This window comes from Rhipicephalus microplus, chromosome 9 (genome assembly GCF_043290135.1).
Source record: "Rhipicephalus microplus isolate Deutch F79 chromosome 9, USDA_Rmic, whole genome shotgun sequence".
NCBI classification, from domain to species: Eukaryota; Metazoa; Arthropoda; class Arachnida; order Ixodida; family Ixodidae; genus Rhipicephalus; species Rhipicephalus microplus.
In genome coordinates this window covers 37,373,775-37,395,253 of record NC_134708.1, presented here as the reverse complement: position 1 = coordinate 37,395,253, position 21,479 = coordinate 37,373,775, and the positions used below count along the sequence as shown (strand labels likewise).

The window sequence follows — 21,479 nt, the reverse complement described above, 5'->3', positions numbered from 1 at the left end:
AGTATCTGTTCCCCAGGTGAGGACACCGCAACCGTGACACTTAGGAGGGGGGGGGGGGTAAACAACAAGAGGGAAGGATGGTGGATAAAAGGTAGGGGAAAAAATCAACTGGAGTAGGTGGCTTGGGAGCATAAACACAGCACTGGCAGGAGAAAAAAAAAAGAACGAAGGGTCCTCGCCGTTGGTTCCAGACTTAGTCAGTGTGTTTCAAGAGTGGTCGGTCAATTGGGCAATTTCAATGAAGACGTGCGCACGGAGAGAGAGCTGGGGACCGCCCTCGAACTATGTAGTCACCTAAAAGGGAGAGCTGCAAAATGCGACTTTTGCATTGACGTAGTAAGACGGCGGTCACTGGGACGAACCTTTGGCCCCCTTGGTGGCGAAGCCTGTGCCCTCCAATGCACTCTGCTACTCCAAGTCACCAACAAGCGCGTCTTTAGTTAACGACAAACGTGCATTCCTGAAAGTGGTCAGCGCTATACTAACTATATTTCTGGGAAAAATGAAAATTAATTTCCCCGCCACCCCCCCCCCCGCCGAAAAAAAAAAAACATGACAAGCGACTGGAAAATTTTACAAGCAAACCGGCAAAACGAAGAAGCCAAAATCCTCTTTTTATAGGCAGAACCCGAAACTCTGGCACTCACAATACTCATTCTTTCTCCTCTCACGAAGTGGTGCCGTCATGCATTGTAATACTATGAGTGACGGCGAACAATAGGAGCCAATATCTTTTCGTGCCAGCTAACGTGGTCTCTATCGACTAATCTCACGTGCTCCCCCACGAGGCCACTCCGAAGCCTCGCTCTTTCTTCCCTCCTGCTATTGTATACAGATAAACAGGGGGACACAGACACCTCCGAAGGTACCTGCACTTCACAGGAGACACGAGCACACAAAAAACTGCGCAATAAACAACAAAAAAAAAAGGAACTAGTGGCGCATCTGTGGTGTAAAAGCTGACGATAGTTCATCAGCCGCGTAGCGTGCCATTAGTTAGAAAAGTCTACTTAAAGCAGCGTTTCAGCAGTGAAAGTTGAGGTGCATCGAAACGGCGACCCGCAATGGGTGAGTGACTTAATCATGCCAAAGTGTTTGAGTTGAGGTTTGACTCAATAGCATACTGAAGTTACCTATAGATGTTATGTAAACCCGGAACTGTAAGAAAAAAAATGAAGAGTGGAAGTAGAAGTTGTTGTAATTTATTGGCACCAAATGTGACGACCGCGTCAATATGGTTGTCACATTAGCACGTCTCTGTCCGCGTCAATATGAAAAATTTGCCTAGTTGGAATGCTTGCATGATTGACGCTACACCGCAGACAAAGACGAAAGTCTAAATAAAAAGCGTATCCTTTCGTGTGAAGCTCGATTAAAACTGTCTCTTCGTTCTGATTACGTGAACGCTACGTCAGTTCTAAAATAAAAGATAGTTGTTCAAAGGACAGTAATGTACTTGTACGGTAATGTGCGAAAATACACAGCCGATGAAGCCTATATGCAATAGGCTATTATCATAATCCACATTAGCACGTCTCTGTCTTCCATATCCAACCAACAACTGGCACGCAGCTGCCATGCTTCAAGTGGAGACAAGGACCTAGCTGCGATTGCTGAATCTTAATAACTATGCCTGTTTATGTGAAGATAGTCGAACCTGCATTTCCCACGGCATTGAGCGAGAAATCTATGCTTGAATACGCAGTTTGCAGTGAGCGGCTAGCCGCAATCAGTAGGGCAGACTGAGTAATAGCAACTGTAGCTTTACAGGTATAAAAATACGATAAGGCAAACACTGCACACGGGAAAATAAATTGCCTTTGTGAGATGCATCTCCACGAAGCGATTCTTTTCAAACCCTTGGAGCATACGATGGAATCGCTATAGACTGTTTTCTTGTCATAATTTAATGTCTCATCATACCTCTGCTAAGAAGGCGGAGTTTTACCTCCAATTTAGGAAAAAAAATTCACTTCCTTATTTTTGGTATAGGGCCCTTGCTTCTAAGGTAAGGTGTACAGCGAAAAGTGTTCACGAAATTTACTGCGAAACAAACAGGTGCATCAGTACACTTCCATAAGGAGCGTTACTATAATATTGACCACCCCATGCATTCTGATTGATAGATTCAGAAGTGAAGTTGAGAGGACGGTGTTTTGATATCCCGAATTCCTTGAATAAACATTTGCAGCATACATTTCTGTGACGTTGACATTTTGATACCTGGCGGAAGGGGTGAGGTCTGAGCTTTTAGGTTGATTAATTCAAAAAAATTCAAGCAACCTCTGGTTTTTGGCACACGTCGACATTCATAAATTTTTGGTCGGGCATTTCTGGTTGCTATGACGCCCATCTGTCAGCACCTGAAGCATAACTACTGAGAACGAGATTCGCACGTTGAGAGTGGAAGCTATGAAACTTGACCTATAAGCACTCGTACTGGCGTTAGAGATCTCAAAGGCCACAAAGATAACTGTTCTGACTCATTAGGTAACCAGGGTGCGGTAGGCATGGCACGCTGGTAGAGAGCTTACGTTTGACTGAACCTCATTGTAGTAAAAGAGTGAAAATTCAAGAAATCGCTTTGCTTTGTTAGACAAAACATTATTGAGAACTAGCAGTCTGTTAGTTCTATTAGCTCTCATTATTAAGTCGCACTGTTGTGTGAGACGATAGTCTGGGCTGTCTATCCACTAGTTTTACGCTCTCATTTTCCACATAATTGGCTCTGCAGACGCTCATTTGAAACGAATTATTCAAAGTGGTTGGACGACTATTGAAAGCGGGGGATGGTAAAGCGGAGCAGTGGGCGATGAACGTAATTTCCACTGCCGCACACCCTGAGGAGAAGCCTGGCTTGGACCTATCATGCTAGAAATTGCTTCGCAACCGACTTAACAGCGTAGCTGTCTAAGCCAGGCCAAACTCAGTTGTCATGGCGCATTAGCTGCTTGAGAGATGAGGAGATACGTTGAGAAAAAGGGCGTCCGGTCTTGCTATGCCAAGGCACTCAAAAGCAAGAGAGAAGCATTGTACCAAATAGCAAGACGTGTAAAACAGAAGTGGGGAAGTAGAATAGTGATGTAGAAGTGAGGAGGAAGGAATATGGTATAGCATGACTAGTGCGTTTGTTCTAGTACACTGTAGCATGTCATAGGCTTGTGTGGTATAGTTCAAGTGGATGAAAATTAAAATGAGGTTAAGGGGGACGGATGTAAGTGAGTAAAAGTGTATAGCATAGCCATGCATAGTACAGCATAACAAAGGGTGGAAAAGAATGTGCGGGTAAAGAAAAGCAGACATCATCTTCGGTGTTTACCCAGTCTTAGCGCCATTGCCGCGTAGTTTGCCCCGTTTTTTCCCTAATGTTTAAATATAGTGGGCCCAGCACAATCGTAAATGTAAGTGCAGACAAGGAGACGTGATTAGTGAGTTTCTTGGTTAGGGCTTTTTAAGGTACTAAATAAATTACTTCTATGATAAATGACGCGGAGTAAGTGCAAAGGTAATATCGAACGCCGTAGGTTCATTTACGTGCACTGAAGTTGCACAACCCAGGGCAATCCGTAATTTCACTCCATCTAAATATGACCACCGTGGCCTGTATGGAACTCACGACTTTCGAGCCAGCAGCCGACCACATCAGCAACGTGGCCACCTCAGGAGCTGCCTATCGTTTTAAAGAATGAAAGCATGGTGTTACTTGTAATATAACATATCCCCGGAAGTTCTTGTATCGGGATAATTACGTGCTAGCAAGCAATTTTTGTGCAACGGTTGGAGTATTGAGCGGTAGCCCAGTGCCTTGTCCGTTTCCAGAAAGGGTGATGGCGTGATTGAGCTGCTAATAATTAATAGCCGCCGTGGTAACTTAGCGCGTTGAGTATCACGCTACAGGGCACGGGTACGAATCCTGCCGATTGTGACCGCATTCAGATGGGAGCGAAATGCAAACATCCATGTACCTACGTTTATATGAATGGTAAACAACCTCCCGAGACGATAATTTTCGGGGTCTACAATTATATGGCCTTTCTTATGACCTTCTTGTGGTTCCTGGACGCTAAACCGTAGTGATTGTTATTATTATTAATATGTATCTAGAACGGTATCACAGCCAGTGGCCCCGAAAAAGGTTAGTCGAACACAAATTACACCGTAAATTTGCACACACTTTCTCCCAAATGAAACCTTCATGGCTTCATAAAAATTTGTCTCTGTGCGCGATCGAAATGGGAACCAACGCCTTTCAGGGGTGGTCGCTTCTAATAATCTTCTAAATTTTTTCGACAATGTTTCTTCAGTAAAGAAACTTGCCTTTGTGATAATTCGTGTGAATTTTTTTTTGCAGCTGTGTGCTACAACCGGGTGGTTGTAAAATTTTCCATACCAAACGCAGTGTTGCTCCACATATTGAGTTCGTTTAAGAACGGAATACGTGGTTCTCAGGAGGTCCTGAAGAAAAACAGTTTGTATATATTAACACAAAAGGTGAAGACTGGAAACAGTGGAGCTGACGGTGATCACGATCATAATAGACTATGTGTGTGGCTCACACCCACTCTCGAGGAATGGCCGAAAAACAAATAATTAGAAGTAATCTGCAAAAGGTCAATAGCAAATTGGCCCCAGGGCCGGTGGGGTAACCATTAAGGCCCTTCGCAATATGGACAATGAGACTATCTTTCAACTGACTAAATACATCAAGAAATTCTGGACCCGTGGGTTCATGCTTGATCAATATACCAGAACAAAAAAATCACAGCATATGCACGGAGTGAATGATGATTGGTGGGGCGCAGCGTTCGTCAGTCTGTCTGTCCATTTGTTCTTGCGTCCGCCTATCTGTATGATCCTTGGTGCACCCGTCCGTTTGTTCATTCGTCTGTCTGTCCGTCCATCTCTTTTTGCGGCCATCCCTCTGTCTGTCCATCCGTCCGCGCGCCCCTCTGCCTGTCCGTCCGTGCTTGTGTCAGTCTGTTCGTCCGTCCATATGTCTAGAGAAAACTCCAAGCACAGTCATCTCACATCTTTTCATCATGTATTCATCATATAAAAGTGCCCCATCCAGCAGACATTGTAAGGACCGTTATTTCGGGTATGTGCCACTGGTGGTTACATACTACGAGAGACGCACAAGCCATGCCATAAGGAGCTTCGCCCCTAAAAATTGCGCTCATCCCCAAGTCTGAAAAACCCGCAATTCTTACCAACTTTCAGCGCCATATGGCTTACTTCGCGCATCGTAATGTTGATGAAACACGCCTTCCTCAAACGTATCAACGAACATTCGGACTTATTTGAAGCTTACGCAGACACCATCCTCAGGTTTCAAGCTCAACACTCCACGCAGGGTGAAATATTTTAACTTAAACACCAGATAATTGACAACAAGATTAGAAGTACTTGGGCGATTTCAGGGTAAGACCTCAAGAGAGCCTTTAACACCGCAGTTCACGCAGCCATACTATGCAACAAAGCCAGACTAAATTTAGGCAACCAACCGTAAAACTACGTGAAGGATTTTCTAACAACCAGAAGCGTGTCTTTAACACTCGGCATATTCACATTCGAAGACAGGAGCATTGGCAGCGTCAGGACCCCACAAGGCTCCATCATCTCGCCGATGCTCTTCAATCTCGTTATGATCAGTTTCCTCGAACGCCATATACTCAGGCGACATTACGATTTGGGTATACGAAGGAAGTTACAAAAACATCGAGGAGCGGCTGCAGACTGCGGTTGAGGTAGTGGTGGGAAATGGTCTTGTATGCTCGTTAGAAAAATCTCAACTTCTCCTATACCACCCGACGCTGCAGGAAGGCCTTCCAAGTGTTCCATTCGGCATGCCGAGTACAAGAATATTTGCTTCCGCACCAAAGGAGGCCATTAAATTTCTAGTGTCATGCAGATCTACGTGTTCGGACTCATAATTGAATCAAATGGTGCCAACCAAGCAACAATAAGGAATCTGGATACTAAGGTCATCAACACGACGGGGCTCAGATGAATCACCAATAGAAATGGGGGCGTGAAGGAGGCCAGTGTCGTCATACTCATTCATTTCTTCATGATTATTCACATTACATACGAGGCCATCTACTACAATTGGTATACTGCTGAAAAGACTAAGCTGAACGCTCTCAATCGGAGCACACAAAAGATGCCTCTTCGCCTTCCAAACAGCACAAGCATAGAACTTCTACTGCAGTTAGGCATGCACAATACGCATGAAGAGCTAAAACACTAAACCTCGCAACTAGAGAGACTAACCAGGATACGAACGGGCAGGAGCATCCTGGACAAACCCGGGATAGCCAATCACATGCAGCACGGCGATAAAAAACATCAATGCCCAGCCCGGTCGTAGGAAAGCTCCGTGTGGCTAAAGTACCCAAGAACATGCACCCTGAACTAAGTGAGGGTGGAAGAGATTGATTGATTGATATGTGGGGTTTAACGTCCCAAAACTACTATATGATTATGAGAGACGCCGTAGTGGAGGGCTCCGAAAATTTATACCACCTGGGGTTCTTTAACGTGCACCCAAATCTGAGCACACGGGCCTACAACATTTCCGCCTCCATCGGAAATGCAGCCGCCGCATCCGGGATTCGAACCCGCGCCCTGCGGGTCAGCAGCCGAGTACCTTAGCCACTAGACCACCGCGGAGGGGCGAGGGTAGAAGAGAGAGCAAAGCGCGGCCTCAACTAGAAACCTTTGGTAGGGAGAAAAAGAGAGCTGTTCGTAGACTTGGCAGAATACGTGGATCTACGTGCCTTCGCCGCGGTAGTCCTCAATACTGACAAACAACGGTCCGCTCGTGTAGTGTACGCAGTAGACACCCTGAGGTAACGGAAGTGGCGATAGCCCGAGCCATTGTTTGCCCCACTAGCCAGTATATTTTGTGTGATTCACGAACAGCGATCAGAAATTATTAAGCACAGTGCAGAATTTCGCCAGAGGCCGCGGCTATTCTTAACGCCAACGCGAAGTATATAACCTCTAACGAGATTGATTGATATATAGGGCTTAACGTCCCAAAAGCACCATACGATTATGAGAGACGCCGTAGTAGAGGGCTCCGCAAATTTAGACCACCTGGGGTTCTTTAACGTGCACCCAAGCACACGGGCGTAGAGCATTTGCGCCTACATCGAAAATACAGCCGCCACAGCCGGGATTCGATCCCTTGACTTGCGGGTCAGCAGTCGAATACTTTGGCCACTTGACAACCGCGGCGACATATTATATGGTTCCTGGCTCAGACGCCCCTCCACATCTCCGTGCCAAACCCGTAGCGCAAGGCCTCCTATTCTGCGCCCGCGTAGAAAGGTCATCTTCAAGGGATCGACATACCGCGGAAGGTTGGACAGAGAGAGATAGAATGACCCAGTACAGTGACATTACATAGAAACTTTTATAATAAAAATTGGCAGATCGCACGTACAGCTGGAATCGATGATATGCGAAGCACAAATGAAAAGTTAATATGTCAGTTTAGAATCAGCTCAACCTTACGAGGCGGAGGCAAATTATGCCGTACATGACTTGCATGTCATGATTATCATATTTGCGAGTGTCATTTACCTTTGTCACCTATTCACGTCACTTGATACCGAACTTGGTATATGTGGAGCTAACAAAACGACCATGAGTGCACAATGAAGAGCCCGATATACTCCGACGTACGGTTGACACGCGCGCACGCTGGGCGCAGCGACGCTACGCTAGCAAAACACGAGCGGTCTTTAGTCTGACGCCAGGTGCGATCGGCGCGACCACCATCCGTCGGCGCGGCCCGGCGGCAACGGGCGCGAAATGCAACATGCTGCATTTCGCGCCGATGACGTTATCTAGCTCTACCCAGACAGCACTACGTCTGCCTCCCTTCGTGACGGAGGGACGCCGGGCACCCTCAAACGCGCATCTGTCAAAGCAACGCAGAGTGGCGCGCACCTGCGAGTATATACATGGCAGGCAGATCGGCACCTGGAGTGGCATCGCCGGCGTGACTCGAGAAAACGACTGCCGTTGCGCACGCGCGCTGGGTCAGGTCGAAGTGTATTTGTGCCTTGAGTGTGGCATATAGTGATGTTCTTACACGAGACGCATCTATCTCATTATTATCATGTTTGCACCAGTCACATACCTTCATCATGCATTCACGTGACTTAATACAAAATTTGGCTTATGTAAAGCTAGCACATCAGGAGTGAGGCATGTAGTCTTGTTCGTACATGACACGCATGTCATATTGATCATGTTTGAACTTATCATTTAGCTATGTCGTTCGTTCACATAACGTAATATCAAATTTGGTGCACGTGAAGCTAGCGAAACGGCCATGAGCGCATCATGAGCGTAGCGTGTAGTAATCTTGGTATATGACACGCATCTTATGTTTATCATGTTTGCACCAGTCACATACATTCGTCATCCATTCACGTCCCGTAATACAAACTTGGTATATGTGAAGCTAGTGAAATGGCCGAGAGCCCATCATGACCGTGGCATGTAGTCATGTTGTTACATGACACGCACCTGATGAACATTATGTTTGCACCAGTCACATATCTTCGTCATTAATAGGCGTACCGTATTACCAAATTTGGTATATGCGAAGCTAGCGAAACGGCAGCGAGCGCATCATAAGTGTGGCATGTAGTCATGCTGTTACATGACACGCATGTCATGATTTTCATGTTAGGGTCTGTCACCTGTGTTCGCAATGCAGTCATGTCATACCATACCAGTTTTGAAACATATCAGGTGAACGAAACCACTGCAAGAGCAGCAAGACAATGAAATGTAAATCATGACATTTATGACAGTCATGTCGTGATTTTCACGCTATGACTAGCCATGTATGCTCGTCATACAGTCATGTTATGGCATACGAAGTTTGGTATCGATACCACTGTCGAAACGACCAGGAGAGGTAAAAGTCGTAAACAGACAGACAGACAGACAGACAGACAGACAGACAGACAGACAGACAGACAGACAGACAGACAGACAGAACCTAAGTCGCCGAATTTCGCTAGGAAATCCTTTGAATTTAAAATTTAGGTGTCTTTATCACGCAACAAGCCCCGAACTCGATATATCTCAAGAGGTAGATAGGACGCAACTACAAAGCCAGTCAATCTCCCATTGCATTCAATTTAGCAGGATATATCAAGATGTCTATCCATATGATAGGCGCATATTGTGCGGCTGCACTTGCGTATCACTAAGGCACATTCTCTGGGAATGTGCAGTTTTAGCAGAATAAAATTCAGTCTTTCAGATTGAGGCTGCATCGCGGTGAACGGCTGGGTTGCGCAGCTCCGAATTCTATGATCAACTGTGGGCCATTCAGCAAGTCCGCAAGGCGGCGAGGAGATAGGGTCTCCGGTCCTGTTTAGCAGCGCCCTAGGCCCAGGCCACGAATCGGCCGGAGTTATTAGTAAAGTTGTTACGACCACCACCGCCCCAACAAAGGCAAACACATATGCCCTACTGCCTTTCTTTCTCCTCTCATTCTCCTCACTTACTCTTCAAAGCCCCTTGCTTCACTACATCATACCTAAGTATGGTATGCTTTGCCCTCTCCCATCTTCGATGATACGTGGGGTTTAACGTCCCCAAACCACCATATAATTACGAGCGATGCCGTAGTGGAGGGCTCAGGAAATTTCGACCACCTGTGGTTCTTTAAAGTGGACCCAAATCTGAGTACACGGGACTACAGAATTCTCGCCTCCATCGAAAAATGCAGCCGACACAGCCGGGATTCGCTTCCGCGACCTGCGGGTCATCAGCCGGGTACCTTAGCTACTGGACCACCACAGTGGGGCACCCTCTCCCATCTTCGTTTCTCTTCCTCCCACCCTCAACTGCGTTTTCTGCGCGGCCATACGCCAAGCTTAGACAGCCCTGCTGTTTGGAAACCTGCTGTTACTGCCCATAAAATACCCCGTTGTACTGACGTTCTATAAAACACTACTTGCTTTGCACGCAGGCTGGTGGAGCACTTCTCTGGCCATCCTTGCATGGGCGTGCGTGGGCCTTGCACAAGCTGGCTGTCCGAACGCCACAAGTTTGAGTCCGTGCACGTGCGACTACTACGGCATCAACTGCATGCGAGCCGAGCGTGCAGCGCAGCTGAGACGTGCCTTCAACAGCGTGAACGCGCAAAGCAGTGACCACCGGTCATTGTGGATCCAGAATACTCCAATCAAGTCATTCAGGCCCGGAGTACTGGGATTTTTTAGATTCGAGAACGTTCACATTGAGAAAAACCCCAACCTGAGTAACTTCACCTTGGGTTCCCTGCTGCTCATGAACAAGGTCGTCACCGTGCTCAGTTTGTATGGCAACGCCCTAGAGACGTTTGAGTATGACAAGTAAGTATACGAGGAGGCTTTCTTGTGCCCGTGTTCTGTTACAACTTAAGAAAGATTCGCTGGGTATCTAACGTATTCACCTAAGACGACTCGAAAGACCAAAACCATTTTAATTTTCTTCTTTCTCGGTGTATAGCTTCTCCTCAGCTCCTTTTGAAAGTTTTTGGCACCTAGAGTGGTTTGGCGTTGCAAACTTTTTGCACGTTGCCGATTCTCTTGCTTCATCCATGGTCCTCTGATTAAGTGACAGAGTCGTGCAATAGTGCTGTATCGTGACGTCGTCACGGTGTCACAGATTTTGGTGCCTTCTAACGCCGTGACGATGCCACGTGGTGACGTCACCACACGATGTCTATGACTTTTTGCATCACTCGTGTCGGTGGCAACGAGGCCAGCAGTTACTTTACACATATGAAGAGACACTTAGGGCTTTCGTATTAAGGGATCCGCTTAAAGAACACTGAAGCGTGAAGACTGAAGCGAATAATGCATGCGCGGGTGAACTTAACGTGTGCCAGGCGGGCACTTCTCAAGCTTGAAGACAGTGTAGAAAATGTCAATAGGTCTTAGGCGAGCAGAACGGAATACCAGTTGACCCTGCGCAGATTTGGATAGGTGGCTTTGACGTCGATCGCTGTGGAGGTGCAACTATAATGTCAAGTGAGGCCTGTTGCATACAGTCAAACTGTGGGTGTGCGCATAGGTAGCGCAGCTTATGACGGGTGTTTAAAGTTTCCTTAATGCAATGCATTGGTGCCTAAATAAATGTGCAATATGGCAGGGTTTTATTCTTACCTCTATTATTGTTCTTTCTCTCTCTCTTACACACACACACGTTGGTGTCCCCTGATCAACTCGAAAAGCACAAATTGTTGGGCGAATGGGATACTCATCTTAAGGATGGTTAACGAAAAAAAAACGATAGCACAGATGGAGGGAATCAAAACACAGCTCACACTATCACTTGAGAGTTTATTGCAACAAGAGACATATATAAGCGGTTATGTGAACACTTGTTGATGAAACGGGTAGATGAGCAGACAAAGATTGTCTTACTGACGGGCTTCCAGGAAATTTAACTAAGCAACAAGTAACGCGACTGTGGTTTTCGCGACAAATGCATCATCTGCTCTGTATATGAACTACGCTTCTGCTATTTCACGTGCTACCATATTCTTGAATCTAGATTTGATTGTCGTATCACCGAAAAAGGGTGCGCAACCGCATTCACTACTACGTGTAGAAAAATTTGAACACGGTTGTCCTTTCAGCGAAGCCTGGTGATGCATTAGCGTTGTATTTACACAACGTCAATTTTGTCCAACATAAAGGTTGTCCCACTAAAGTGCAATGTCGTACACCACACCAATGGCGCAATCAATGGCACTGTGCCTGACTTGGCACATAACCTTGCCCTGCTCCTCACCCTCGATGGTCCTCTGTGAAGCCATGAAACGCTGCCAGAATGGTGCCCTCTCTGTGAGCGTTATTGTTTTTTTTTTGGCGCACCACCTGTTAGAGTTTGATGAACAACGCAGGCTGCGGAGCTTCACATCGCTGGAGAGCCTCGACCTTGGCGGCAACAAGCTCAGAAAAGTGCCGCCAAATGCGTTCAAAAGCATCCGCCTGCAGAGGCTTTCGCTGAGGGGAAACCCGATCACTGAGATTGGGGCAGCTGCCTTCTTTGGCCTCACCAACCTCACCGAGCTTCTCCTCAGCCAAACGAGGCTTATGAAACTGGGAGGACACTCGCTGTCTTTTATCCGCGCAAACCCGCTCCTCAAGGTAAGCAATTCTTTTGGGATGCTGGTGCGTTCTCGAGCATGGAAGGAAGGAAAATAGGAGGAAAAGAATGGCAGGAAGGTTAACCAGCCTATGGGCAGCCGGTCTGCTACCCTTCGCATGGGAGGGGGAGGGGAGAGACGAACACAATGCGAGAAAGACGCAAGAGCTATAAGCACATATTGTATTGTAGCAAGCGATGTTTATTTAGGGAAAGGCGGAAGCGCTTGCCTGAGCGATAGCATGCTTTAGCCTGCTGCTCTACACTGGAGGAGCGGAAAGAAGAGGAGAAAGAGCAATGGACGACGGTGGTCAGTTATAGATTTGAAAATATACAGGCCTTTCAAACTGACAAAATGTAATAGCCGTGCATGTAGCCCAGTTGCTTTTAAGAAGGTATTACCTTTCCTACAACCTAAGTTGGACTCTTGGTGTCAGGCCCGGGGCCTAACCCAGTATTATCACGCAATGTTCTATGTATTGCAGTGAAACTATCATTTCAGGTAGTCGGTAACGATGCATTGTGTGTGCGAAAATTCTTAGTCCTTGCTCTCTAGCGCGCCCCATTTTTCGTGCTTAGGAAACACATGCAGTGTATCATAGGTGGACGTGGTATTCTTCATCAGGGAGAACGAAGCTTAACTGTGCACCCGCCCTTCGGAAACTAATAATAAAAAGCGCCAAGTAATTTGAAACAACGTACTCATAACCGCATAACAAATTTGGCGAGTTTCTGAGTAAGATAACATGGTCATGCTTTACTCAACCTAAAAAAATCATAAGAAATCACATCATGCAAGGTAAAACCATAAACGTACTTCATGACCATAGTGGACTTAGTGCAAGTCACCTTAGCCTCTGCACTGTCGGCCCTGAACTAGGTAAAACTCTCAGCGTCATTAATAAATTTGCCTAAGACGACTAATAGGCAAAAGCAATCCTTTCATACACATGTAGTTGTCCAACACTGACCATCCCCGGCTCCGCTTGTAAATCTTTCTACACCGAACGTGGAACGTCACTGCCTCCTTGATCGGTTCATCCTTTACCGAGTGACTATGTCCCATGATGACGTCAATATTTCACATCGTAGTGAATCCACGATGACGTCCTAGTGAAGTCTTGTGGAGAGGTCATCACGTAATTTTTTCGTTTGCATGCGTCACGATCTTGCCGACAGTCAATTGTCACGTTTCATGAGGCGTCTAAGGCTCTCACCTTACAATAAATCTATAGGAATAGAAAATAAAAAGGTCTTCATTTGTATCACGATAAATGTGAAGCAGCTTATGGCGAGGGCTGCGTCGGTCAAACACTCCCTCCCATGGAGTTCACCCCTCCACTGCGCAAGCGCGGTCCCTAACCCTCTCCTCTCTTAGGCTCCTCCCTCTCTCCCGAGCCGGCGGTGAAGGCAACGATATGTTTATATAGTAGTGCGACGTTCTAGTGCGGATTAGCGTCTCCTCTCTCGTCTCCATCTCTTCTCCTACACTCTCCTTCTCTCTCCCGTGTCAGTGGTGAAGGCAACAAAACTTGAACGTCAGACTTTTTTTTTGCATAGAATTCGGACATGACTTTCTAAGGGCATTGACGAAGCACGCACTAGCTATTGCTTTCTTTATTAGTTTTGAGCGCGCGAAATGAATAGAAAGTCGTGATTTTCTGCTCATAGTTTCAAAAAATCAATATACGTGTTCACTATAGAGGCATGGATTGAGGTCTAAAAAAACCTTTAGGAACTCCTTCAAGTTTTGTTGTCATCGCTGTGCATGCATCGCCTTTCTTTGACCACATCTCCTTTTGCAGTGTAGTTCATCTAATGTTTACAAAGCGAGACATCAATTACTGTAAAGAAAATCAACTAGCGAACGCAAAATACACTAGAAAAGGTATAGTGTTCGAAAATATTTGTATGTAAAGGCCACTAACTAAACAACTACAGTGCAACAAAAAATGAAAACACCTGACAAATGTTTATTTAACGTAAAGACTGTATGCAAAAAAAGAAAAATCGTGGCATAAGCTTTAAGTGTCTGATGAAGAGTGGGCGAAGCAGTGGGATAATTCGGTGTTACCGTAAATAACCCGTGATATTCACAAATCATGTATGCAAATGATGCTAAGTGGTTTACAGTTATATACGATATTTATTGGTCATAACTGGCATATTGAGTTTCGCCTCGTTTTGCTTTGCCTTCTTTATTACTGCTTTCTGCTATCAGATATAGCCTGAAGTTGGCAAAGACGAGGTCTGGACATGTTCTCCTGATGCTCTTTAGTTGTTTTTTGTCATACAAAATGGATTGTAGAGCCCTTCAAGACGTCATATACCGCACAAGCTAGTCATTGTCTGTGATCATTAACGTCTTCAGCATCATCGGGTCGCCATGGCATATAGTGCGTACCTTGCATGTGCTGTGCCATGATCGTAGAAAGAGAATATGTCGTCTGGGACGCGCTTGTACTTCATCGTCATTAGCATCATCGTTATCACCAGCGTAGGCTACGGCGTACAACGCCAACGCCAACATTCAATGACAAGCCTCGACATTAAAGAACCTCAGGCCCAAAAATAAAACAGGTCAACGAAAATCAAAGAAAATGTCAATTTTTTTCCGATGGAGGCGGAAATGTTGTAGGCCCGTGTGCTCAGATTTGGGTGCACGTTAAAGAACCCCAGGTGGTCAAAAATTTCCGGAGTCCTCCACTACGGCGTCTCTCATAATCATATGGTGGTTTTGGGACGTTAAACCCCACATATCAATCAAAATGTCAATTTATTCTCGCACCTACGTTTGTCGTCAACAGATTGACCTCTCGCGTTCTGCGATCAAGACCATCGAAAGCACCGCCTTCGACGCAGCGATGCCCCTGGAGGTGGACCTGTCCCACAACAAGCTCACCGAGCTGCCGAGAAAGCCCTTCGAAGGACTCATCATCCGCATGATTTCGAACGCGCGGGGACGGGAACTTACACCGGTCATCAAAGTCGAAGGTGATTCAACTTTGCCCACTGGCTAACCTTGAACTGTTAAGAAGTGTGGAATTTTGATCATTGTCGAATGTATCGACAAGCGTGTAATGGCCTCTTCGTTAACTCTGGAGCAATTTAATGGGAGATCGCCCTTTCATCGTATCGCGTGTCAAGCTGACGCTACGCAGTTTGTTCGATATACTCACGTAAGCACGATTGTCTATTGCACGTTGAGACAAATTTGGGCAACACAGCTCAAATAAAGATAGGAAGAGACGAGCAGACAATAGGATCGGCACAGCAACTGAAGCAGCTTGCTGACGCGAGAAATATAGCGTTACCTTTTCTGATATCCTGCCTTTCTTTTCTTTGCACAGTGTTGTATGTACAGTCAAACCCAATTACATCAAACTTGGCTAAACCCAGTTATTATTTGTACAAAAGATTTTCGAAAAAAAAACGAAATATTTTAGCTTCAATGAAAAGAAAACGTAGGTCTACATCCAACAACAACAGCAACAGATGGATCACTCTGTGAACCGAACATCGTGAAACGCCAAAAGCCCAAAACACTGATTTTCCCTCGTGACGGGTTGTTTTCTCCTCACGGAAGGCCACCACCCTGGATACATTTAGGAGAATGGCCCATATGAATAGAAGGACCGTATCAATACCGCATATCTCACCTACAACAAGCCACGGCCTCTAACTTCGCAAACAACAAACAGTTCAAAGAGAAGAACTAATAAAAAATTGGCAGATTCCAGGTACAGGTGGAATCTATGGTATGCAAAGCACGAATGACGAAAGCTGATATGTAAATTTAAAACCAATAAAACGTTATGAGGCGGACGTATGTTATGCCATACATGACTTCCATTTCATGATTATCATGTTCGTAAGGGGCATTTACCTTCATCGTCTATCCACATCACGCGATACCTAATTTGGTATGTGTAGAGCTAGCGAAACGGCCATGGGCACGCTATGAGCATATAACCTAGTCATGTTTTACATAACCCGCATATCTTGATTGTCATGTTTGCATCAGTCACATATCTTCGTCGCCCATTCACGTGTCGTAATACCAAATTTGGTATATGTGAAGCTAGCTAAATGAGCGCGATAGATAAATATATAAATATATAAATATATAGATATATAGATATATAAATATATAAATATATATAGATATATAATTATATAAATATAGATATATACTTATATAAATATAAATATATAAATATATAAATATATATATATATAAATATATAAATATATATAGATATATAATTATATAAATATAGATATATACTTATATAAATATAAATATATAAATATATAAATATATATATATATAATTATATAAATATAGATATATACTTATACAAATATAAATATATAATATATATATATATATATATATATATATATATATATATATATATATATATATATATATATATATATATATATATATATATATATATAGATAGTAGATAGAACGCCACCTTAAACGTAGTACACATCCTGCGCTGGCTCGTCAATGAGCCTTCCTACAGAAATGGGCTCGCCAAGAAACGCCCCGTGCTCCCTCCGAGCAAGCTCCTCTAACATCATTGACTTTGTTTGATATGGCGGGGATATTTATGAGTGAAGCTCTTCAGGGTCGACCCATGTCCCCTGTCCGTCCGTGTAACACGCTATGGATATCCATATTCATACGGATAGCCATATGGACATGCATATGCGTATGGATATCTATATTAATGAGGAATTCAACATGAGTATGTCCGCATTGTCCACATGAGTATGTCCACATGAGTATGTCCACATGCGTATGTCCGCAACAACATGTCCGCATTGCATTGTGATTAATTAGCGACTTTGTATATACTGTACGCAGGTGTTGTCACGCCTTTGCATGATCGAGTTGGCAATGTACGGGTGTTAATGATAACCCGGAGCTTCGCCCACTCGTCATCGTTCACTTCCTGGATATGCTGCGATCCTTTTGCACTTCATTCTTCTTCTTCTAACGTACTTTTTTTCTTAACATTCCAGGCAATCCTATGACTTGCATCGGCTGCTCGTACGTGTGGATCGTCGAGTCTAGGAAGCGGAAACGTGTACGCATTATCGAAGGATTCAAATGTCCGGATGGTCTGAATGCGACCAGCCTCACCCGCCAGAGAATCATGTGCAAGCCTCCTGGGAGCATCGCCACCATCGGCTAAGTTATGCATATCGCGCGCACATGACGTCACTGGAAAATTAAATGAAAATTGCCCAGAACCATTTCCGACCTAGCAAAACAGAAAAAAAAGTTATATTCGCCCAAGAACCACAGCGCACCTGCCTTTTACATGCGAGAATCATTCGCACTAGTTGGTTCTCATTCAACTGAGAACTTTTTTGTGCGTGCGAATACTGTTAGCACTGTTGTACACTGCATGTGCCTGCCTGGCTTAATTTCTTCCTTCTTTGCTTCTTTGTCTCCTTTTGTTCTTTTCTTTTTTCTTGCTTCCTTGCTCTTTTTTGTTTTGCTCACTTTTCTAATGCTTTCCTTTTATCTTATTTGTTTTTTCTTCCTTTACTTTTCTTCTTTCGTTTTTCATAGCATGGGTTGACGTATTGTTCTTATCTAGCTTTTTCATTTCATGCCAAAAATGGTATTCTTATGCACGTGCTTAGCAGCCAACACTTTTGTTGCTACCGGTCACAAGTATAGCCATTCCTGAAATAATTAAATTCAACATTTAAAAGCGACAAGGAAATCTCGCAACGTAAAATTCCAAGCGACGTCAATAAAAGATCGGATTTCTATATAGTTGTAAATGTGTAAATATAGTTACTTCGCATGTGCTTGCCCACTGATTGTTCGTACAATGACATAAACGTCGAAATCATGCGCTTTTAAAGTCAACCACTTTTGAAATCATCAACTGTGTCCCTACTGGAAAAAAAAACACTACTCTGTATCAGCGTAAATTGAAACTGACACAATGAGATCTACAACTCAAAGGGCATGCTCATCAGTGGTTTTTGTTATTGTCGGCCCCATTTTCCGGAACTCGTCGTGAGCAACAGAATCGAAAGTTGGGCTAGTTGAATATGCATGGTTTATTCGTGCGATTGAACTGACAGTTATACCTGAGCAACTCAAGGCGACGCGTGAAGAGCGCGAGTCGTAAAACATCATGGCGCAGAAGCAAAAAAAAAACGAGCACCACGGAACAGACGAGCAGAGATCGCCAGCGCACGGATCGCGAAGCCAGACAGCTAACTTTTTCACGCATTTTGAAACCAGCCAGCTGGCAAAAAACACGCAACACCAACAACACCTACCAACAGTTGTTTTCTTTCATCGCGAAACAGATAGCGGGAAAGCCGCTGTCCCTCAAAGCATCTTGATCGTATTCCGCATTTATATCGCGTGCAAGCGAGTGAACCTGCGATGCTGCATCGGCTCTTGATAATGAAACGGATTCCTGATTGATTGATTTGTAGGGTTTAACGTCCCAAAACCACCATTTGATTATGAGAGACGCCGTAGTGGAGGGCTCCGGAAATTTTGACCACCTGGGGTTCTTTAACGTGCACCCAAATGAAACGGATTCCTCGACCACACATTTATGGGTATTCATAGAATTGACCGCATTTTCGTTGCCGTTCATGCTGCAGTGACATGGAAGACACTGGATATTGATGTCATTCCCTTTGTCTTGCAATTGCTGATGGGTTTCTCTTCATTCACGAACTAGTTGTTCTTGTACACGAAGACGTAAAGGTGACTACGGATACTGCAACGTTGACGTGGAGTTTGTGATTGTGCCCCATTTTCGTGGGGACTAGTTGTATCCGCCGGAGCACACTGCGAAATCCCGCTAGCTTCAGAGCATTGACTGTAGTCTTATTAAACGTTTAGAAATGAAACATTTTGCCTTGTGCTTTAAAAAGAATATGTACAACCTAGGCTGACCATACCTTGATGGGTAGAATTTGTTTTCCTTGAACTGCGCTCTGTCTCTCTCGCCAATAGAAGCGTGGTTCAGTTTACGGGGAGCTGGATAGCGTACTTGCACATGTACGCGGGTACAAAAGTTTTTTTTGAACGGGAAATGGGAGAGCTATGCCATAAAACACACTACTTTCAACTTGTGTGCCGCAGCCAGGGACTCGCGAGCAACTGCAGAGTATTAGCCTGCTGAAGCAACGTGGTCAAAGAAAACAGGCGACTATGACGTCATCATAACTTGATGCAGCGTGCTCAGGGAAGTATAGGAGTCCCCAAGAGTCCCCCATCGAGGGTGTCAATAGCACAATGGGGTCAATCGTTCACGCAAACTTCAAAATATTTTAAGTACATTCCAACCTATATCCGCTGTTTGCAGATATACGTACGTGGACGGGTATCGATTCTGCGGGATGTCTCGGTAGATATGTGGGTTATAAGTGTGGCAGCTTGGGCTAGTTGGTATGACATGACGATAGTTATAGCGCAAGAACTGAACGACGACAAAGAGACCTTCGTGTCCTTCTTGTCTCTTTGTCGTCGTTCTGCTCTCGAGCTATAACTATAGATATTTGGGGTTTAACGTCCCGAAACCACTATGTGAAAATTTCGAACACCTCCGAAAATTTCCGAAAATTTCGAACACCTCCGAAAGCTCCGAAAATTTCGAACACCTAGGGTACTTCAACTTGCACCCAAACTTGAATTCACGAGACTACAGCATTTTCGCCGCCTTCGAAAATGCAGCCGCCACAGTCAGAATTCGATCCCGCAACCTTCGGGTCAGCAGCCGAGTACCTGAGCCACTAGACCACCCCGGCGGGGCCACAAATAACAGTGAGTGACCTTCTTAAATGTGTAAGCGGGATTGAGTTCGAGGTCCGAATCCTGAAGCGATGAGGATGGTGCCCGGATAGCGGCATCGGCTGACTCATTACTATCGAGGCCCGTATGAGATGGAGCCCTTATGACCTTTCGGTGCGTGCGAGCAAATAGGTAGTGGCTGTTTTGCAAACTTTTCAGTGCTAAGTACGGAATACAACCCTGTTCGATATTGTGGCAGGCACCCTTTGAGTCGAAGACAATGAACCTCCATTCCAGATCTGCGACGGTTAGTGCGACGGCAATCTGCTTCAAGTGCGTAGTGTTTTGTACACTTAAGGTGAGTCTGTTTACTGCAGTGTTTTGGTGCACGACCACGGCAGTGTACAAAACGCCGTGGTGAGGGATACGTATAACGTGCCCAGGGCCTCGTCAAGTGTGAGGCCCACAGGACGGCTTTATGCTCTCCCAATAGTACAGTGCCAGGTACTCAAAATCGTTAACCTCTTTTTCTAAAGAGGGTCCTCTTTTTCTAAAGAGGACCATAGGGGCGAGCCAAGGATCCTGCCCGCATGAGGCGACAATGACGGTCATGCGTGAAATAATAAATTTATCAATGAAAAACAACAGTGATAGGTGGCAACGTAAAGAAGCAGGTCACCTTAATAAAAGATGAGAATTCTATATCAAGAACGGCTCGTCACCCACATGAAAACAGTCGAGCAAGGTTGCATCACGGGTAAACAGCGCATGCAAAAGCCCTTGCGCACGACGCTCTTTAGAAGACGTGTTTAATGTATATCGTGCAACGACGACAGTGGTTAGAGTAGAAATTGTACACACATTTTGGGTTCAGGTGTTCACTGATGTTTCTAGTGCCGCTTAGTTGCCTCCTATAGCAATATACATCATACTCTGGGTCATTACACTTTTATTGTACTAAATCAATTGCAGTTTGCGCATGGCAGTGCCGTTTTTTTTTCGTAATTACGGCAGCACAGAAGCCCTCTAAATGTACAATTCATGGAGGACTCGCTTGAAAAAGAATAGGGCAGTTCCATGGAGGTTTTAAAAAAGCTGGAGTGAAAATTATAGCCCGCGAGTGAAGCCGTACCCATCATAATATGACGGCTGCGGCAGCCATCTTACAAGGGGCATGAGGAGCTGTTGGCGTTCGGCGATTGAGAAGGAGCGTTTTCCTCGCATGCCCAACGAGTTTAACGTGGCAACCTCATCTGATCGGATAGTGCTCAAAGTGCGTCTTTCTGTTACTAGCTTTCTTTGGTAAGCCTCGGAGTTGAGGCAAACTCTATTGGAGATTAAGTCACCGATACTCCTCTCTGTGGCAATCCACTATCCCTCAAGAGGAAGGTATTTAACAGCTGTATCTTGCCGGTACTTAGCTACGGAGCAGAAACCTGGAGACTTACAAAGAGGGTTCAGCTTAAATTGAGGACGACGCAGCGAGCAATGGAAAGAAAAATGGTAGGTGTAA

The 21,479-nt window shown here is 45.0% G+C and overlaps 1 protein-coding gene across 1 annotated transcript; it reads left to right on the top strand.

Moving 5' to 3' along the window:
• Positions 1–964: 964 nt before the first annotated feature.
• On the top strand, positions 965–17,973 carry LOC119163690 (leucine-rich repeats and immunoglobulin-like domains protein 1). Its single transcript, XM_037415748.2, has 5 exons — positions 965–1,068; positions 10,007–10,391; positions 11,930–12,176; positions 14,982–15,168; positions 17,212–17,973. Exons 1-5 carry the CDS (start codon positions 1,065–1,067, stop codon positions 17,382–17,384), a joined length of 996 nt encoding a protein of 331 aa, XP_037271645.2. The 5' UTR covers positions 965–1,064; the 3' UTR covers positions 17,385–17,973.
• Positions 17,974–21,479: the final 3,506 nt, after the last annotated feature.